The sequence below is a fragment of the Empidonax traillii genome, unplaced genomic scaffold (assembly GCF_003031625.1).
Source record: "Empidonax traillii isolate 1590-97213 ecotype Southwest subspecies unplaced genomic scaffold, ASM303162v1 scaffold528:size513120, whole genome shotgun sequence".
NCBI classification, from domain to species: Eukaryota; Metazoa; Chordata; class Aves; order Passeriformes; family Tyrannidae; genus Empidonax; species Empidonax traillii.
In genome coordinates, this window is record NW_020955721.1 from 89,993 (window position 1) to 111,024 (window position 21,032).

The 21,032-nt window shown below is 39.5% G+C and overlaps 1 protein-coding gene across 3 annotated transcripts in view; it reads left to right on the forward strand.

Annotated features, from left to right (window-relative positions):
• Positions 1 to 5,402: 5,402 nt before the first annotated feature.
• TPD52L1 (TPD52 like 1) overlaps positions 5,403 to 21,032 on the forward strand; it is a 53,975-nt gene continuing 38,345 nt past the window's right edge. For 2 of the 3 annotated variants that reach the window (XM_027897094.1, XM_027897096.1), the window contains exon 1: positions 5,521 to 5,610. In XM_027897094.1, coding sequence (XP_027752895.1) covers positions 5,592 to 5,610 — 19 coding nt within the window. In that variant the 5' untranslated portion in view covers positions 5,521 to 5,591. Of the gene's footprint in view, positions 5,425 to 5,520; positions 5,611 to 21,032 lie in introns of those variants that run through there. The other variant, XM_027897095.1, reaches the window with a different exon arrangement.

Below are 21,032 nucleotides of genomic sequence, written 5' to 3' on the forward strand. Positions count from 1 at the left end.
ATGTTTGTAAGCAGTTTGCCAAGCATTCAGGCACTAAGACACTGAGTTCAAGGAGCCTGTCCAGGATCACTTGCAATGATATAGGGGATGTGGGGCATCAGGTTTGGAGCACCTCCCCACAGTTCTTGCATTCTTAGGAGCGTGCTGACTTGGGATGTGTCTTACCACACCCTGCAGGAAATGAGTGTGATTTATCTCTATATCTTGTCCAACCTCTGTGAGTCCCCAGCACTTAGTCTTGTCTCCAAGATCTGACACACATAGGGGTCAGCAACACATACCACTTTTGTAGCTCTTCTCCTGCTGGTATTTTGCTCTCACGTGTTCACATTCACTCTCCATTCATGTCAATATAAAAATTTTTAATACGATTTTCCACAGCCTTGGAAGATTCCCAAGCTTCTGTTTTCTAATGGATTGTAGGCACTTTGGTGCCTACTGACAAAAATGACAGGTTTTCTTCCCAAAAATATTCCAAGTTTCTGATGTTGCCCCTCAGTATTTCAGCGATATATTAGGATAAATTTCCCAGTTTCCTGGCCAAAGTTACAAATGAAGGCTACAATTCACTTACTTCTATACAATCACTTCAGATATAATTTCTGGTCTGAACCAACCTTCATATTCTCTAACTCTCTGTTTTACTGGATTGTGGTGAACCATCTGATGTGCCTTCCCACTTGCTTATCCTCTATTGTTCACCTCCCATTATCCCTTTTCATCCCAGACAAACTGGGAAAAAACGACAGAAGGAAAGAGACACTTTCAATTAATAGAACAGTCAGAAATCCATTGAATAATGGGGAAAAAAGTATTTATTTCACTTCTCAATAATATTCTAAATGCTCTCTGTGAGTTGTTATAAGTGTCATAATACTGTCCTGTTATATACTTCTCACAGACTATTTGGAGTGGCTAAGCAGAACTTTATTGAATGCTGACATCTCTACTATAATAATAATAATGATCTTGATTCAGATTCTTTGAGATTAGGTACATAGTAATCAATGCAGGATAACTGAAGTTTAGTTCCGCTAATCCCAGTTATAATAAAGTTGGAATGTTTTAAGGAAAACAGAGCTGTAGAGAAAACAGGCGGAAATTTTTAATTCATATTAATAATAATAAAATAATTTTTTTGCACATGATTCCATCACAGTGCATGTTTCATAAAAAGTTAAGCATTAAAACGTTACTTTAAAAAAAACCACACAATATTTGTATCTTCATTCTTACATTCTGCTAGCTACAGCTGGAGAAAAAAATATTTCATGGTAAAAAAAAAAAAAAAAGAAAAAAAACCACAAACTACTTTATCATCCGACCATTAAGATAATTTCAAAAGAAGTTTCAGAACCATTAGAACAATCCTGAAAATCTGCTGATAAAAATGTAAATGTAAAATTTCAAAGTCAGATTAAATCACAAAAGAGTAACCTCTTCAAGCCTTTTTATTGTTTACAATTGTCTTCTGCTGCAGGCCTGGCATAACATCCAGTTACAGGTACTATGACTCATATGAAGATAAAATAAGCACATTTTTAGATTGTATTCCATATAATTTTGCATGTTCCTAGTATATCTCGTGCATCCTTACAGCCTGTAAGAAAACTTAGGTATGTCTCCTAGACCATATCAAAATTCTATTTTGCACAACTGTCAACTGTCATTATAATCTTATGGATCAGATACATGAATAAAGTAAAAATTGTCCCCTAGTAGACATATCTATGTGATAAAATTAATGCCATGCTTCTTATTTCCACTATATGTGGTCTTCAGCCACAGCCCTGCTGGCTTCTGCTACACATGATTTTCTTACTGAGGTTTTACCAAGGGAGGGAGAGGAGAGAGGTTTCAGAGGAGGTTTCAGGAGAGGTTTCATCTTGATATAAGAAAGACATATTTTACAACGAGAGTAATTAACCACTGGAACAATCTTCCGAGGAACATGGTCGAGTCCTCATTAGAGTTCACCTTCATGATCTTATGAGATACTTTAGGCAGACACACATTTCCTCTCATTCTACCACCAGTGAAAAATGGAGTTAAATGTATTGTTAAGAAGTAAGGTCTAGTGCATGTAATATTGTTCTCTAATAACATATTTGTATAATTTAGCTCTTTTTTTTTTTTCTTTAACTATTTCCAGTATCTTTTTCATATTGTTCTCTTACCTTTTGAGCCATGGAGCCAGAACCCCACTGTATGGAACTGCAGACTAAACTGAATTCCCTGTGTGTAAAACTTGCAATGCATCTTCTCACTGTTGTATGCTGTAGTAACACTGACATTTCACACTTTGTATTTTTAAATTGCAACATTGTTCTAAACATTAAGTATACATAGAATAAGAGATGAAAATCAAAAGAACTTACTAAAGGCTAAGGAAAAAAATTCTGAAAGAAGATTGAGCGTATCCTATTTTAATTGTCAATATTTCTTTGAAGTATTGGAACCCACAATATGCTGAGAATTGTGCATTTAGCAAAGAACTCAATGACATCTGGATAGAAGGAAATAAATTGTGGTGTCTGGTCTGAACACGTGACAGTGGAGTTTTCCAACCTCGTAATGGCACAGAAGACACACAGCACATCCTTGGCCTTTCCATCCATGGAGTATTACTGGACAGCTTTAATCTGCCCATTGCTGGGGATCTAACTTTATATCACAGCTAGAATGTCGTGCTCACTGCAGCCTGCCATTTTTCTTACAAAGTGTGTGTATGTATATGCCACAGTTCATCCTGCCAAACAATCATTCAGCCTGAAGGACCAACAACTTCCACTGTATTTCGCAGTTCTTGTGAAATAGAGACTGTTTGCACTTAAATGAATTATTCAGCACAGTTTTTCCCCATTATTTTCCACAGACATTTAGTAAGAGTTTAGGGTACTTGGCAACATGCAGAATCCTGCTTTAATTCCTGCCTTCCAAATGCACATAGTTACTCCCTACAAGCAGAGAGACATCCATTGAAATCTGACATGAGATTGAATGTTGATTTTTTTTGTTGGAGGACAAAAACCAGTCAGTACAATGGCATAAACGTAATACATTTATTTGATGCCTTTTATTGTTGTACTGTGAAAATGGTGTAATCTGAAGTGTGCAGTAATACATAAATATTTCAAAAATAAAATAATTTGGCTTTTGTTTTATTCTGTCTGGCTTCTTAAAAACCAAACAAAACCCAATTGTTCCTAATTTCAGCATGATGGGAGAGACAATGACCTTTCTCAGGCAACAAGTAAGCTCCTCCAACTTGATTTAGCCCTTCCAAGACAGAAAACAAAGTCTGAATTATGTCAGTCTCTTTAGACAGAAAAGTGAACCAAAATCTCTTAGAAGGTAAATTCTATGAGGAATCTCACAAAATCAATGATATATGTGGAACAATATGAAAATGCATCCTGCTGAACTCTAGGTAGAAAACTAATCAGCTGGTTTACAATTAAATGACATAATTTCAATGGGATAATAATTTTCCAATCAGATTCACCTTTAAAATGCTGATTTCCCAACTGCATGTTACAGAATATTGTAAATGACTCTTTTCTTTTTCCTGTGTAACATGCCGTGATATGCTAATGTGGGACTCCAAAGGCTTATAGGTTTGCTCCCCTATTTATCGTTCTCTTAAATGTAGAATTAGTATTGTTGTTTGCCAATGCTTGTTAGATAAAATGCATGAATTTTACCTGCTTTGATTTACCTGCTTAAGTGCTTGGATTTTCTTTACAGTACAGTGCATTTCTGGGGTGGAAAAAGAAGTAATATATCTAAATGTAAATAATAAATCAAATTCATCATCTAATCATCTGGTGAAATCTTCTGTTGTTCAGTAATTTGAACAGCACATGCTGTAAGATCTGCTTCTACATAAACAGCGTTGTTAATATTGTTATAGCCCTGTAAGTAAGTTGGGTGCTCAGTTTTCATTATGCTTCATAAGAACTGCTTAGGCTGCTTTAAAAAACCTTACACATATTTGGAGAAAAGTTTGTTTTCTAATTATATTGTTAGTTTCACATGTTGAGAGAAATTTCTCAGCTGTTTCATGCATTTGTGTCTGGACTTGGGTTTGTTTTTTTCATGTAGAAGTTGACAGCATTTCTGAGCTCAAATCTTTTACGAGTAGGATGTCTCTGCATTTGAAATGACATGAATACAGGAATTCATTCTTCTGACAACCTCTGTTCTGCTTTCGTAAGAGGTAAATTGCAACTCAAGGAGATGTCAAATCACAATGAACAGAGGCTTGCATAGGAAAAAATAATGATAATTCATGCCTTACAGTAATTCAAATTCAAACCCACCATTGCGTGCATATTAAAGCAAAACCTCATTAGATGTGTACAAATTAAAGTTGCCTTGGCCTTGATTTTTGAATTTTTTATAAAAGCAAAACTGAGAAATAAATAGATTTGATGCTTTGCTATGCTCTACAATATTTTAAGGAAAAAAATTTATTTTCTAGCTATAAATGTTATTGTTTTCTTTAACCAAACTGCATAATCATTTTCTTTTTGATTTGTTTTCTTCAATTACAGTATTATCTGTTTGCATAATTTCTCAAAAAAATGTCCAATACTTCCTTCATCTGCCTTTACTCTCTTGCTTTGTTATTTTTAGTATTACAGGCCTTGAGAAGCTATGTGTCCTTAGTGTGTCCTGGAGGCATTCATTAGTATCATATATTCAAATTACATATGGGGTTTGACTGATAAATGCATGGACCGTCAGCCATGGTGAATGCAGCATTGCTAAAACAAGTGTTCTGGGCCCTTCCACAAGTGAAGTTAATGTGGACTGGTAACAGAGTGTGGAAGTTATGTTGACGTGAGCAAAACGTAGACTAAATCTGTGCTGCAGTGTGAACCATGTATCAGCACTCCAGCTTCCAGTGAATAGTAGGATACAGACCAATGTGCTGGGGGGGGAAAATTAATTTTTACTTAAACTGCTAAGTATATGTGACAGTATAGGCACTGTCAGTATTCCTTTGGATGTATTCCCATGCTTCTACCATAGAAGGTAGTAGTACTTGTCATCCACAGGTGCTCAGATAAGCCAAATACTCATTCACTTCAGGCACCTGACTAGTTAACCGTGCCTCTGTGACTCCAGGCACTCCTGATTGCCCAGGTGGGGAGGGTATCCTGCCGGTGCCCTGGGGCTCCTTGCTCCCCCTCTGGAGAAGTCCCAAGTGCCTTCCCGCAGCCGGGGCAGCCGTGACCTGCGTGGCGTTACGCGGGGCAGATGGCGAACAACAACTGCGCACCTGAGGAAACCGGGTGCCGGCCAGGGCCAGCTTTGCAGCTGCTGGGCTGGCCCAGGACGAGGGGCTGGGCTGCGGGAGAGGGACGCCGGGACGAGGCTTATCCTCGGGATGGCACGGGATGAGCGCGGGGGCCGCAGGTGAGCGGCGGTGGCAGCGCCCGCGCCTGGCCGGGAGGTGGCGCCGCCCGGCCCCGCTTGTGTGGCGGGGGCGGGGGCGGGGGCTGGGGCGGCATCGCGGTCCGGGCCCGGCTGTCAGCGCCGCTTGAGCCGGGGGTGAGCGGGGCGGCGGCGCCCCTCGCTCTGCCATGGAGCCGCAGGCACGAGGTGAGTGCCGTCTGGACGGAGCCCCCCCCGGGGCGGCGCGGGGGTCCCGGACCTTCCCCCTGGGGGGGCTGCCGCTTCCCGCTCGGGAAGGGCCGATCCCGCGCGGGGGCAGCGGGAGTTCGGGGCGGGGGTGCCCGGCGGCAGGGAGAGCCCGAGGGAAGGCGCGGCCGGGGCACCGGGCGCCGAGAGGAGCGCGGTGAGCGCTCCCCGGGAGCGGTATCTTGGGAGGCTCCTGTCACCGCAGCCGTGGTGGCGGCCCCGGGCTCGGCCGGGGAGCGCAGCACGGCTCGGCACGGGCGCGTCCTCCATCCCGACCCGGGCTTCCCCTGGCTTTCCTTATGGTTGGGGTGGTGGCAGCCGCTTTCTCCTCCTGCTGGCTTTAGGCATTTCACGGTCAGGTGGCTGGCAGACAACTCTGGATTAAGTTAGTCCCTTAAGGGTTTGGGGGCTTCGAGGGTTGTTTGAGGTAGTTTTGTGTGTCCTGCCCGGCTGACCGTCCCTCCTTGGGAAGCTGTCTCCCGGTCAGGCTCCAGCCGGTGCTTCCCGGGGCCAGTCGGGACGGTGCGAGCCCGAGCAGCATCGCCGTCCTCGTCCTGGGATGCTCTCGACGTGCGGGAGGCGCCTCCAGCAGCAGGGACCCTGGGACCGAGAGCTGCTTAAAATTGGATCCTCTGAAGTATTTCTGCAGCTTTGCAAACACAGCATTCGTTGGTTTAAGGTGAACATTTTCTACTGCAACAGTTAGGACTAACATACAGACATGACTTTAACACTCTGGGTAAAGGTAATTGACCTCCAAAGAACAAACTTTTTATGCGGGCTATAAGTGATGTTTGGGTCAACCTAAGGTATTTAGCATACACAGGTCTTTCTTACCTTTATAATCTTGCTTCTGTTTTCTAAAGAACCTCGTGGTTTTACCACACATGTCTATAAGTCACCAGTACTAAGCAGATGGTACAAATATTTCTTCAAAAGCAGAGTGTTTAGGAAACATTTTATGTCATCTATAAAACAAGGAAATGAAATAAGAGGAAGACATATGCTCATTGAAACTAACTGAAAAAATAGGCTTCCAGAATAGTTAAAAACTCCCTTAAACAAATACACTTGAGAGACAACTCTTGGCTGCAAATAGGGTTGTACATAAAGGAATACAGTGGGAAATTTGAGTTCATGATGCTTGTGAAGGAGAAAGTGTTTCCAGCAAGTGTTGTGTATGTGCTGTCCTAATGGATACATGGCTGAAGCTGCTTGGCTTCAGATCTGTGACTCAGTTCACGGGGTTTTTAAAAATCAGTATTAAGATTATAGAATATAAGAATTTAAACTAAATTTCCAAATACATCTGTACAGCTACTATGATGGGAGCTCATGTTCTTTAAACATTAACTTCATAGGATAAAGAATTTGATCATCTCTTGTTTTGTGGAAGTAATGGAAAACTATCATATTCTAATTAGCTAGATAGTGGTATATGTAGATGTGATTTTTTTTTTTTTTTTACCTTCTCTGACTAACAAGTTGAGTAAATAGGTTCTTAATGCATGTTAAAAATTCAGGTCAATAAATGTGGTTTGCGAGTGTATATTTGGGTCAGCAACTCTGTTACTTCCACAGGTCTTGAATAAGTTGTCCTTCTGCATGAATGTAAAAGCATTTTGAATTGCTTCATCTTACCTATACTTAATTTTTAAGTCACTTTTTTATTCTGTTTCTCACTTGTGTGTTTTATTTCTACAGTTTCTCAGAATAGCCTTCCATTACTAAAACAAAAAAATATTGCTTTGATAAACAAGCAGTACAAGCTAAGATTTTTGTGCTAGATACTTGCATGCCAACAAACCTTTGTTCCAAAATACCCCCTTTCCATCTAGACTTAAGTCAGTGCATGCTACTGCAGTTGTGGAGCCTTGCTGGCAGAAAGAATTTAACCTGCATGTGTCTGATGCTGTCAAGTTCAATTAAGTACATCTAAGCACTGGCCAGAAATCTGAATTTTTCAAACCCACTGTGCAATTTGCAGAGCATAGTTATAGGAGTTGACGAACAAAACAGTAGCAATTTGCTTGGAAAAAAGTTCCACTTCAAATATCTGCTTAAGCAGCAGGAGAAACATGTATATGTTTGAATGAGTTTATAAATTGCCTCTAAAAAACTTTCGGATGCCTACAGAGAAATGAATCCTGAATGGTTTGTTCTAGTGTGCTCTGGTGGGAGATTTCATTCCAATTGAAAAGACAAAGTAAAAGCTATGCATTTAAAAGCGCTGTTGAATTTCTCATGTTTAACAATTTAAAGATTTTCTTCAGAAGGACTTTTCTACATAAATGCGTTGTTTGTGCCATTTTGTATTGTCCTTAAGGGAGGCTATGCCCGAGTAGAACAATTTCATGTTCAAGAAACCCACACATGCAAGTATAAAATGTACATTTCTTCAGAGCAGGGAAATAATTTCTGTCAGCATTTTTACATAGCAGCATGAGTCAACCTTATAAATCTTAATGCAACTGTGGAGAAAAGTATTACGTGTAACTTTATCAAGATACTGGGTCGAGGTCACAGCTGAACATCGGGAGTTTCTGTGTGGTTCAAGGCATAACATAATACCTGTCCATGCCCCAAAGACTATGAAAGTTAAGTGCTTTGATATTTACTTTAAAGTAGAAGAGAGATTTCATGGACTGAAACAGAATTACTGTTATCCTTAATCATATTGAATATGTCTTGCAGCATTCATGTGAATGAATTAGATGAGACAGTCAACCAGACAGAGAGTAATTGTTGTTAATGTTAAAATTATTTTCTAAAAAATCACCAGATGTTCCATGTAAGCAAATTCATATGTATAATAAAAATAATAAATTTCACTTTAGAGACAATGCATCTTTAAGTCTCTGGGTGATCTTCTCCTTGATTGCTTTTTCTTCTTAATGGCCCTAGAGCTAGCTGGTCCAGGAACACACCAGCTATATGTATGCTATGTGCTAAAAATTCCATAAGAGCATTTTTTTTTCTTCCTTCAAATGGCTGTCAGTAATTTTTCATGTGAAAAGTTGGAAGTCTGAAGAACAGAGTTTCTCTCTAAAAGAGAGGAAAATCAGAACTGTGTATTTGCCTCTCATCATACTTGGTCTCCTCCAGGTCCAGGTTAATAGACTATCCTGCATAGTCCTACTTTCTAGTTTAAAACTCTGGATGTCCTGTAATAATGACAGTACAATGGATATCTTAATCTATGTGACTTTTTAACACTGGAGCTTTGCTCATAAAACATCTCTCTCCTTTTGCAGTTATTCTACTTTTCTTTATGTATCCAGATATAATCGTACTTTCTTTCTCTGTTGTATCCTTTCTTGGTTCTTACTCTGACAAAGCTTTGGTGTGCAGCTTTCTACTCCCTTTTACGTACCCAGGTAGCTCAGCCAACTTCTTGCACTTCAGGCCTCCAAAAACGTTTTCGAGGGATCTCCTTGTCCTAGCAATTCTTCTTACAGCTGTTCCTGACAGACGTTCTGCATCCTCAGCTGGTTGTGCGTTGTAGCCATAGTAGCTTGCTGTGGCTGTGCACACACCTGTTGGGTATTGCAGTGAGAGCTGTGGTTAGTTCAGATGATAGATGACTCCTCCTCGAGGCCTTTGGCACCTCACTTCTTCCCTCTGCTGTGTGCAGCTGACGTGCTCCTTCGTGATCCTCAAGCCAGCCACATCTGGCATGTGAGGTTACAGAGCGGAGGGAGAGGCAACATCTTGGCACGTGCAATTGGATTGGAGTTTACGATCAGAGGAATATCATTAGAAGTCATAGCATTAAGCCAGTAGCTCTCTCCCTGCGACAGCGGTACCTGCCACCTCACAGTCAGATGCTCTGAGGTCTCCACGGTGGGAGGCAGTGCTGAGGAGGTCTTGTGTGAAATGGTGTGCAAATGGCAAAATGGCATTGGCATCTTGGTCAGCCTTTTCTCTCCTCCTTTCTCCTTGCTAATTACTCATGTAACATGTAGTGTTGTGTTGTGCTGGAGAGGGCAGCATCTTCCCCAACCTTTTGTTTGAGGTTGGTGGCTTTACCAAGGGGCACTGACTGTTTTGTTCCGTCTTCATGTTTCCCCTAAGGACAGAGTAAAACTAGAGGTTTGGAGCTGATTTAGTGTAATTATTTTATGAGGAAAAAAGTGCCTGGCTGCACATGCTACTTGAGGCATCAGGATTCACTCTAGTTATGGAGGGATTTGTGCTGTCTCTATACTGCCTTCCAGAGCTCACCATGGCCCAGCTGTGGAAGGCAGGAGGCAGGACTTCACAGAAGGTCAGGAGGATATTGGTGTAATTGAACCAGCTAGTGATAACCTGCTTATTTTACTGCATAATGGAAGTTTCAGCCGCTGTGTTAATAAGACCAGATGAGAGGAGGTCAAGTGAAAAAGGTAGGGTTGTAATATTTAATACGGTTCTTAAATATTTAACAAGAGCACTCAAAGCTCAAAATAATTGCTCTTTCCTGCTTTTTGTACTACAAAGAGGGAAAATACATGAGTGGAACAAGTTATTTGGTGTATATCAGATTTTAAGCAACTAAATGCTTCTCTTTTACCCTTTGGACCTGTATTGCTTTCAGCTTTATGACACTTGTCACAGGATGAAATTGAGTTTGCTGAGGCTGAGAAAATTTGAGTGGTTTCATGCTACACCTGAGAACTGAGAACAGAACACTGGTGGGATTTGAAAAAGATATATAAAAGATAAACCTTCTCTAAAATCTAGGAGCAATCTTATGAGATATTGTAACTTTGCCAGTTTTCTAACCGTGAAGATATAAAATGCAGAACATGTTAAAACAAACACATCAAACCCTAAAACATGTTTTTAAATTCTTGCTCTATTTTTTCTCCTGTATCTTCTTATTTTCACAGGACTGCTGATATGAGTCCTACTGTGATGCAGCACAAGTATAATTTGAGTCTACTGTCAGTGTTGTAAAGTGCAGTAGTGGAAAGATGAGCTTCCTGATGTTGTCCTGATGTGCCTTGCTGACTAGTACAGTACAGAAATGCGTGGAACTTTTGACATGCTTTGCTTAGGCCACATGCTGCCTGAAGGATGCGGCACAAGCTTGGCAGGAGATTGCAGAGGGGTTGAAGGATGTTCAGTGTGGCCATATTTAGAAATTTATGTATCATTTAGTATTTTAGTGTAATCCTGGAATTTAGGTTTAGAAAGACCGTAGTCTGCCTTTGATTTAGAACTTGTTTGAAGGGTTAAATTAAATCTTTCTTTCTAATTAGAAAATACCTCTTGGGGTAGTAGATAAATATGAGATCTGGGCAGGGTAGTTTTATCTGATTTTATTTATATCTCATAGAAATGCACAGTTGCAATGTCAAATTTATATATGTACTATGCTCTAGTCATATCACTGCTCTCTAAACTGTGCCTTTTGGCTGCTGCATTCTCCAAACCCATCAGGTATGAGAAATGGTGAGAGGAGACTGACAAATGTGGATTCTACTACCAGATGTCACACTGACCTTCTCCAAAACCCTGGGCATTTTAGTTGATTTTTTTTTATTCTCTAGGACAGAGGTAATGTTGCTTAGCCATATTTGAGATCCATGGATGAAAATCATAATATCTAACTAGGCTATCATCATCACACTTCTGCATCCATGGTGTGGTTAAGAGTTGCAGGTGAGTAATTGTAAGAGACACATTTAGGAAGTGTTTGTATTGTACTTTAGCAGTAGATCTCCCTTTCTCTTGTGCTGCCTCTTATTCCCTCTTTCTTTCACTTTGTACAAAGAAATAGAAGGGTAGCAGTGAGGATCTTGTTGCGAATGTCCTTATCTGAAAGTGTAAAACAAGTGCAAGAATGCAATGCATATGAAGTGATACTGCCTCAAGTGCTATATTACCATGATTATTAAGGTCTTTCACTGTCTTCCAGTTTTCCTCTCCTGCTTGGCACATTTTACATTTTCTGTGCTTGTAGGCTTTAAAATCTCTGGAAAATAAAAAGGGCTTCTAAAATGCTGTACTTGTTAATTACTTCTGTGTAAGATTTCTTGAACTTTTTGATTACTTGTCACTTATTCCAGTAAAAAGGTGTTGCGTTTACATTAGTGGCATAGGCTTAATGGTATGATAAAGGATCCACTATTAGATCCCCATGCAGACAAGAAAGTTTCCACTGCAAAAAGTTGCGTAAAATATTAGGAATTTCTGTATTTTCTTCACCTAACATGTCATGAAGTTTTCTTATGTAAGCTGGTTACTGAAAGTTGTCATGCTTTTAGCTAAAATTCCAGGCTTTTACGGTAACCAAATAAGAATAAAACAGCAGCAAAATCATGGTTATATGTGTATCCCATGGCCAGATACAATAGCTTCTCTCATTTAGTCTGTTGTACAACTAATGAGCTTTTAGATGCTTAGGAACTGTGTAGTTAGGGATTCATTTCTTAGGTAATTTTTACGTCTTTACATTTCTAATCACTAAAGGAGAATCCAGGATGCTCAGAGAAGTAGGTAGGGGGTATAAAACCAGAAGGAGGTCTGATGCCTTGTGTCATTCCCAGAAATGGAAGGCAAAGCTATGCCTTGAGCAGTGAGTTCCTTCTAAAGCAAGGAGGCCTGTCAGGAAAAATGCTTACTTTGGGGGGTTTTTTGTTGGTCTTCTGGGGTTTGGTTTATGTAAAGTTGCCCTGTTACCATTTACTTTAGCCTGCAGTTATCCTTGCTGTCCACCAAGAACCTAGTCAGTAAAGTGTTTTAACATAATGAAACTACTTAAAATGTGTAATAGAAAGCAGTCACTTTTCAGCTTTGCTGTTCTAAAGACAAAATTGGACTTTTAATGTTTTTGTTGTTAAAAGTACTTTAAATTCTATTATCTTACAACTTATTTCTCAAATACAAAAGTTTAGCGTTTTGTGTAGCACCAGAACTACGGCTCTAGTGCTGCTTTAGGCAGAGAGATATAAAGTTACACTATGAAAACACTTTTGGTATTCATGCAAGCATGAAGTGCCTACAAATACAGTGCTGGTTTTCCCAGTAAAAAATGTTTATGTAGCAGGCAGCACAGTTTATTTCTGTGTGCTTTTCTGTTGAAAGAGCTACTTTTGTTTGTTGATCAATGAAGTTGTTAGGACCAGATCCTGCCCAAGCTATTTCTCCCTCTGTTTTGAACCTTTCTTTCTGTTTGTTTTTTTTCTTTCCATTTGTTTTTTTTTTCCATTTATACAGTTGATTTCTGAGTTTTACTTTAGTTTGTGAAACACCTTCCTCTTTAGCCATCTGAATGCATGTTGTCTCTCTTTAGTACCTTTGCCACACTTCAAAGTTGTCTATAATAATTACCTAATAATTATTAAGTTACTATGTTATAAATTGTAAGTAAGGTATGGAAAGCATAATTTAAACTATGTATGGTAGGAGTTTAAAAGGTTTTATGATTTATATTCTGTAAATATTTATAAATGGGAGCTGAAGGGAGCTGATGCTTTCCATCTTTGCTTCTTCAGTAAAGAGTTAGGTTTTTTCTGTGTTCACCTGTTTGTTCAGGTGTTCTTTTTTCACCAGTTTCCTCACTAGGAAACTGCCTTGTCACCCTGGTGGGACTAAGGTGGTGCAGGTTTGTGGTTATGAAAAGATTTCTCATAACCTTAGAGTTTTAAAATACTTTTGCATAGCTTCCTTGGAATAACTGTTTTCATTGTGCTTCAGGTGGATTTAGTAGTAACTTGTCAAGCTGATGTTGGCTCAGGCATTTTAGGTGCTTAACTAATTCCTCTTTCTATGTTTCTCACTTTAATTAAAATGTTCTTAACTGCACTGAGTAGGTCACAAATCGGTCACACTGAGAAATGCTGACATATTTTTAGAGGAGGATGTGGTGTGAATATGTCTAGTTAGAATAACTTCTAAAGGCCTCAGATAGTTTTTCTACTGGGCTGGTGCATGCTAAATTTTCATTAAATAGTGATCTGAGATAGTTGTATTTAAACACATCCAGATTTTTCTTAAAGACAAGTAAAATGTATGTACATTACAGAGTCAGAGGGGCAATTATGCCAAGAACAGAAGATTATCTTCTACTCAAAGTATTTTAGGTAGATGGCAGCTATTAACTTATTGTTGTGGGAGGAAGGAATCAAAGTCATAATCAGGGAGAATGATGTTTGTCATGTAATTAAACTATCTAGCCAGCTGTACATTGTTATGTGCATATGAAGAACCAGTGAAGCCCTGTGTTCTTGCAGTAGTAAATCCTTCAGTCATGTAGTGCAGAAGCTTTGATAGCAAAGAAAAGATGACAGTGAAGAAAGAACAGTTACTGGGATAGCCTTACTGATTAAAAAAAAAAAAAAAGGCTGCTGAATAAGATCATTCATATAAACTGAATCACAATGCAGGCTTGAAGACTTACATAGGGTCTTTGCAGACCTAAAATACAGATATTGTCAGGAAACTGGAAGTCAGACATTACAGGTAGAGAAAAAATATGTGTTCTCTTGGTTTTAAATTGCTTCCAAAAATAGAGAAGCATAGATAGCGAGCAATATTGATGAAGCTTGCAGGAAGCACAAGAAATTAGAGTATGTAATGATAATAGCTTGTACCCATTTGGGAGAGGTTCAAAGATGGGAACCAGGTTTACAGCTAGATCCAGAATTAGAAGACTTCTCAGTTGAGTCCAGTTCTGCACAGAAATATGGAGTGTGAACATGTCCTGAAAAGGGAGCAGCATTTTTCTGGTCATATTAATCAGTGCACATGGAAATTAAGGACAGGGAAGGGTAAGAAGATAGTAAGTTCTAACAATTAGGTTGAATAGGGGTGAAGATGTGAATGGAAGTTATTAGCAGAGGTGCAAGCACTGGAATACTGGTTTATTTCAGAAAAGTATGGTTTTTTATGTCCATCCTACAACAGGTTTCTCAGAAAAATCTTCTTTCTTAAGGTAGCAGAAGAGGGAAAAGAAGAGAAGGACTGTCTTGTGCTCTCATTCTAGACCTAAGGTACTTGAAGTTAAAACAGGCATGATTTCACACTCAGTGATCTGTAAAGATAGGTTACAGGTTACTTGCCACTGAGTGTGGTCTCATGCAACCTCAGGGGTGTAGCAACTCATGCCTTGTGCTTAGCTGACCCTCCTTGGTTCAGGACTCATCTTCCCAGTGATCTTTAAGAAAAAAAATCGTAAAATCTGCCTGTGGCGGCTGCCATTTTCTGCTGGTATTTGAGGATGATTCACGAACCTCAAATATTGATACTGTATGGTGTGTCTGAAAGTGCCAGTCTCTGTCTCCTGCTCTGATAAATAGCTTTCCTTCCTACAGTATCATCATCTGTGTCACTTGGGCTGGCTGCATGGGGCATGCCTCTGTCTTCAGACCCGGCCCGACAGAAGGAAAGCCTGTTTCTTTGGGAAATTCACAGATACCCAGGGCCCTAAACTGCAGATGCCCCCACGCACAGCCTCACTAAGCAAACACATTTCCTTGTAATGGCATTCTGCAAAACACTGAGTTGGCAAAGCCAAAAAGTCAATGATGCAAAAAACTCCGAAGGTCTTAACATAAAGCTTAACATCAGGAGAAGAATAATAAGTGCTTCATTTCACAGCTCAGGACGCTGGCAAAAAAACTTGTGAGAAAAACAAATGAAACTTGGAGTTGGGCAGGCCCAGATAGATGGTGCTGTTCTGATTGAGGAGTGTTTTGTGTGGCCTGTGTGGAGAGAATTAGTGTCACACTAACTCCAAGTTCTAGCTTTATCAGAGCAAGACTGCCTGGATGTAAGGCAGTGCATTTGCAGGAATCGGGGTGGCATACAAGTAAGCTGGTTTTCAATACATTTGTAGTATGTGGTTTAAAAAATAAAAATTTGTTTTATCTTGAATATAGGGCCTGTGTAACAGAGTATATGGCCATTGTGTCTGTTAAATTGGATTGCTTTCAATAATTTTCATATAAATAAGCTTTATTTTTATCAGTTTTAAATAGGAGTACAATTGTGTTGGAGGTAGATGCATCCAAGAGTAGGTCAAGTTTATTTAGGGAAGACTAGAGGAAGTCTACGCTGTGAGATGACCCCCATTAGGAAGGCAAAAGTGCAGTGGTGCAAAGTAGCTGGTCTTTAATTATGAAGGGATTAAGGGGTGAAGCAGGTGGTGCTTAAAAAATGGGACAGCAGGAGGAGGAAGGGATGTGGATGTGACACACAAGACAGGTCTGCTCTGAGGAGTGTGTTGATTCACTGCCTCTTCTTGGTGGCCATGAGCTATTATGTAATCTAACATTAAAAATTAGGGAAAAAGTGAGAAAAGTAACTGTGTCTTTCTTCCAACTTAGTGAGGGATTTCAGCTCTGGGGCCCCCAACTTAAGAAGGACTTGGGGGACCACAGAGATAATGAGAGAGCTGGAGCACCTCTTCTATGATGACAGATTGACAAAGTTGGGGTTGTTCAGCCTGGAGAAGAGAAGGTTCCAGGGAGACCTAAGAGCATCTTCCAGTACCTAAAGGGGACCTATAAGAGAGCTGAAGAGAGAATATTTACCAGGGTATGTAGTGGTAATGGCCTTAAGGTAAGGCCAAGGGGTAATGGCCTTAAACTCAAAGAGAATAAGTTTAAATAAGATACTAGGAAGAAATTCTTTATGGGGAGAGTGGTGAGACACTGGAATAAGGCCTGAGAAGCTGCAGTTGCCCCATCCCTGGCAGTGTGCAAGGCCAGGTTGGATGGGGCTTTGGGCAACTGGGTCTAATGAAAGGTGTCTGGAAAGCAGTGCCACGGAAAGGGACCTGGGGATCCTGGTCTATGGCAAGTTTAATATGAGTCAGCAGTGCCCTGGCAGCCAGGAGGGCCAACCGTGTCTGGGGGGCATCAGGCAAAGCATTGTCAGCCAGTCGAGGGAGGGGATTGTCCCTCTCTGCTCTGCACTGGTGCAGCCTCATCTTGGATATTGTGTGCAGTTTTGGGCATCTCAGTAAAGGAAAGATATTAAGCTCTTATAGAGTGTCCAAAGGAGGGCAACGAAGATAGTGAAGGGCCTTGAGGGGAAGCGATATGAGGAGTGGCTGAGCGCACTTGATGTGTTCAGCCTGGAGAAGAGGAGACTGAAGGAGACGTCATTGCAGTCTTCAATTTCCTTGTGAGGGGAAGAGGAGGGGAAGGCACTGATCCCTTCTCTGTGGTGACCAGTGATAGAACTGGAGGGAATGGCCTGAAGTTGTGTCAGGGAAGGTTTAGGTTGGATATTAGAAAAAGATTCTTCACCCAGAGGTTGGTTGGGCACTGGAACAGGCTCCCCACAGAAGTGGTCACAGCAACAAGCCTGACAGAGTTCAGAAAGCATTTGGATGATACTCTTGGGCACATGGTGTGACTCTTGGAGATGGTCCTGTGCAAGGCTAAGGGTTGGACTTGATGATCCTTGTGGGTCCCTTCCAACTCAGGATATTCTGTGATTGTGTCCCTGCCTATGGCAGGGGCAGTGGATGGAACTAGGTGATCTTTAAGGTCCTTTCCAACCCAGACCATTCTGTGATTTACTGTTGTTAATTTATAATTATGCTACCTGAAAAGCTTAGTCACAGATAATGAACATTTTGTGCCAAACGGTATGCAAAAAAGTGGTCCTGGTCCTTTAAAACTGTGATCTTTACTCTCCTAGTGTGAGAGATTGAGCAGATGTAGGGGAAAGATAATTTTTCCCTTCTCTCTCAGCACTTCTAAATGTGTACTTTAGTATATGTAACTATGCCGAGACATTTAATCTATATTAAAGCAATGGGAGTAATGAGTTTGAGCCTGAAGAGAATCTGTCATGTATCCAGTTATAATTGTTTCCTGTGTATTTTCCCTAGTATGTTTACAGGACCGAAAGTGACACATCTGCCTTAGGTGTTAAGATTGCTGAATTGGGGTGTGGGGCAAGCAAGCAACCTGCTTTAAGATTTTTCTCATTTTTAAATTAGACTTTTAAAGATAATGTTAGTTATGTGTTTTGAGATCTAAAGGATACAAATTATAACTACGTGAACAATTTATTTTTAATTAAAAATATAATTTTATCACTTCTTGCAGTACAGATACACTGTTAATTGAGAAGGCTTGTGAGCTTAATTATACTGCAGCTAGATTGCTATATAATTATCTTCTTTTGCACTTGGCTTAGGAAAGTACAGTAAACTGATCCATTCTTAGAAGAGAAAGGTTATTAAATCCTACTTTTAAGTTGCAGTGATTTTGATTCAGTGAAGCAGATGAGTGTGAATTGATGAGCATGACATGAAGCGTGAGCTTAATTATACAATTGATGGGATTTCAGTCACTTCTACCAGCTGAGGATGGGACCCCAGGTGTCTGTCTATTCTGAGATTAAAAAAATGCACCTTCATGTATTTTTAGTATGAAAGGGTGGATTTAAGAAATGTGACTGATGACTTCCACCTCTGACTGCCAACATTCCCATGTCATAGCTCTTGTCTTCCCCTACTTTGCTTTTTCTCTAGTTTGATTATATATGTTTTATTCCTTCATTTGTTTTGTGCAGTCTGTTACAGTTTCTAGAGTACCTTATTTGTAGGGAATAAATGGCTTTGTGCCCTGCACTTTCTCATTCCCTGTTATTCCATCATGACTTTATCTTGTTTCTTTTTTTTCTTCTTCCCTCTTCTACCTAAAGAAAGGAAAAAGATGATAATCCTTCCACTTGTGGCATCTTTGTCTTCCCAGTGACATCACATGAAAGTTGTGCAGAATGATCAGTAGAAAGCACAGAAGGTTGTACAATGTTGTCATTACTTTCAGCTTAACATAATAGAAGGAGTCTTCTGCTGTCTTTAAACTGTTACATTTCACAACAAGTGCTTTGTTTTTCCATAGCTACAGCTTGAAAATGTCACCCTTGTTTTGCCCAGGCAGGCAGGATTATTATTTTAAACAAAGAGAGCTTGCTAGTGGATAAAATGCATAAGATCATCCCTTACATTTCGGGACATTTGAGATAATTATTTTGTTGGAAAGATCAGTTCCCAGGTTGCAGTCTTAGGTTGAAGTAAGTGATACGTATTTTTTTTTACCATTACTGCTATTCTCATTTTTTTTTCCATTGCACTTCTCCTTACCAATGTGTGTGGCTTCCTGGTGCAGCGGTCAAGCTGTCAAGTCTGTTTTCTGCCAGTTATTTCTGTGTAGATTGTGTCTCTTCACTGGCATAGACTGGCAGCTGTGTCAATGGTTTCTGGGGGAAAAATAAGGTAGAGACATCCTCAAGGTATGATTAATTTCTTCTTATTATACTAAAATGGAGAAAATAATCAGCACAATACAACTGGCTGTTTATCCAGGAGCTTCAAATAAAGCATTCCTTTGTTTGGAAACCTGCCAACCTATATCACAGGTATGGATGGATTTATTATTGCTTGGTTTTGCAGGGGTTAAGAGATGGAAGGGAAAGCCTTAGTAAAGTCTGTAATAAGCTGCTCCAGGATGACTGGGAGCACTTATTCTAAGATTTTAGACTACATCCTAGAGCTGTACTCCTTCCCTCTCCTTGATACCACCCCAAACCCAGAGCCCATTGGAGAGAGGAAATGAAGACACTCGCCTATCCATCTCTCCCTTCCAAGGAGCTTATTTAGAGAAAAAAAGACTGAGCCCTCGTGGTTGCAAAAAGTAGAATCTACAGTTTTCTTTAATGTTTACATTTTTAATCTACGTGACCTGTGTGTCTTGAATTCTTACCTCTCTGAACAAGGGTGAATCCAGCCTCTGAGTTTGTTTTCCAACCATAGCTTCAAAACCAACCTTCCTTATTTTCTAAATCCTTTAGGGAAAAGGCAGACTGTATGATAATTGCTGGGCTCAAGCAGTTCAGACTTGTCCACAGATAGAACCAGACACAGAAGGGAGATCTTCCTCCACTAGTTTGTTTTCTAGGTGAATTGAATGAAAACATATTTTCCTATTTGGATCTTCCCATAATAACTTTGTAGTGGAAATCCTTGCAACTTCTGATAGTTTTTTCTGATCAATTTAGTTATTTAGTACTTGCTTCTGGTCCCCCTTCTCCCCCCTTAATCTCTATATCTGGCATTAAGGCTACATTATAAAGAAGATCAAAGACACTAATGCAGTGTCTGGACAGTTCCTTTGTTCTACTTATCATTTTATCCCTTTGAAGACTTAATTGCAATTTAACTTTGTAAACAAGAGTTTTCCAGTTTTAAAGAAGAAACTCTAATAACATGGCAAAAGAGGCTGTAACAAGTTGTTTTGCTTACTAGAAAGGTTATATAATTAGGAGGTTTTTTTCTCACTATTTGATATGAATGCCAGATAACAAGGTAGGCATGCTATTTTTATTTAGTTGGGAAACCAAAAAATAGAGCAATAAAAGGGAAGTAAAAAGCAGAAATTCTTAAGTATTTCATTAGAATAAAGGATCATCTATATATATCTTTGAAATGAATGTCAGAAAATGTACACAAAGGGAAATTGATGTTCTTAACTTTATATTTGCTGCCATTATGGTTAATTTAATAGACGTCACTGCCTATAGGGTGAGCTCTTTTTCTTGGTTGGGTTTTTTGTTTGTGTTTTTTTTTTAAACAGTCAACATACAAGAATTAGTCTGATACATAATAAACTAGAACATGAGCCTGAGATTAATACAGAGAAAATACATAAAAAGCACTAATTAAAACATCTTTACCTTATCAGTGTTTAGATACCCGAGTAAGTCTAAAAATCTGCCTTGGATTTTATTGTTGTATTATCTGGTTATTTTAAATTTTGTGAAATAGTTGCAGATCCTCTAGATTCTAAGTGGCTTATTAATTTGTCATCCCTACAATTCTGCTGACAAACATATGCACAGGTATTGATTAATGCTGTAACAGTTTCTTGCATTAAATCAGATTTCACGGCAGACTGTAGAATTTGGGTCACTAGTCTTAGCCACAACTGCCATGAAGTTTGGGAGGAAACTCAAAAATGCTCATGAATTGTTTCAGCATACTATAACTCCATGTATGGTTGTTATATTATCTTGTCATATGAATCTTGCAGAAGAACACATTTAATGTGTTCCACCAGCTATCCTCCTACTTTTTTCTGTATAAATATCATAATACAAAGGGCTGCCTGCTCAATTGTTTCAACCTGGATCCTTCTGTATACCTTGCAGTTCCTAATTACTGATAATCCCATACTTTTAATGTTTCATGGATATTTTATCTAATTATATGTGACAGTAAGTATTAAAACTTTCTTTAACATAAAAGCCAAACAGCTATTTACACTGATTTAAACCTGCTATATGCTTTCCCAGACTTTATGGGGGCTTATCTTTTTTTTTTTTTTTTTTTTTTTTTTTTTTTTTTTTTTTTTTTTTTTTTTTTTTTTTTTTTTTTT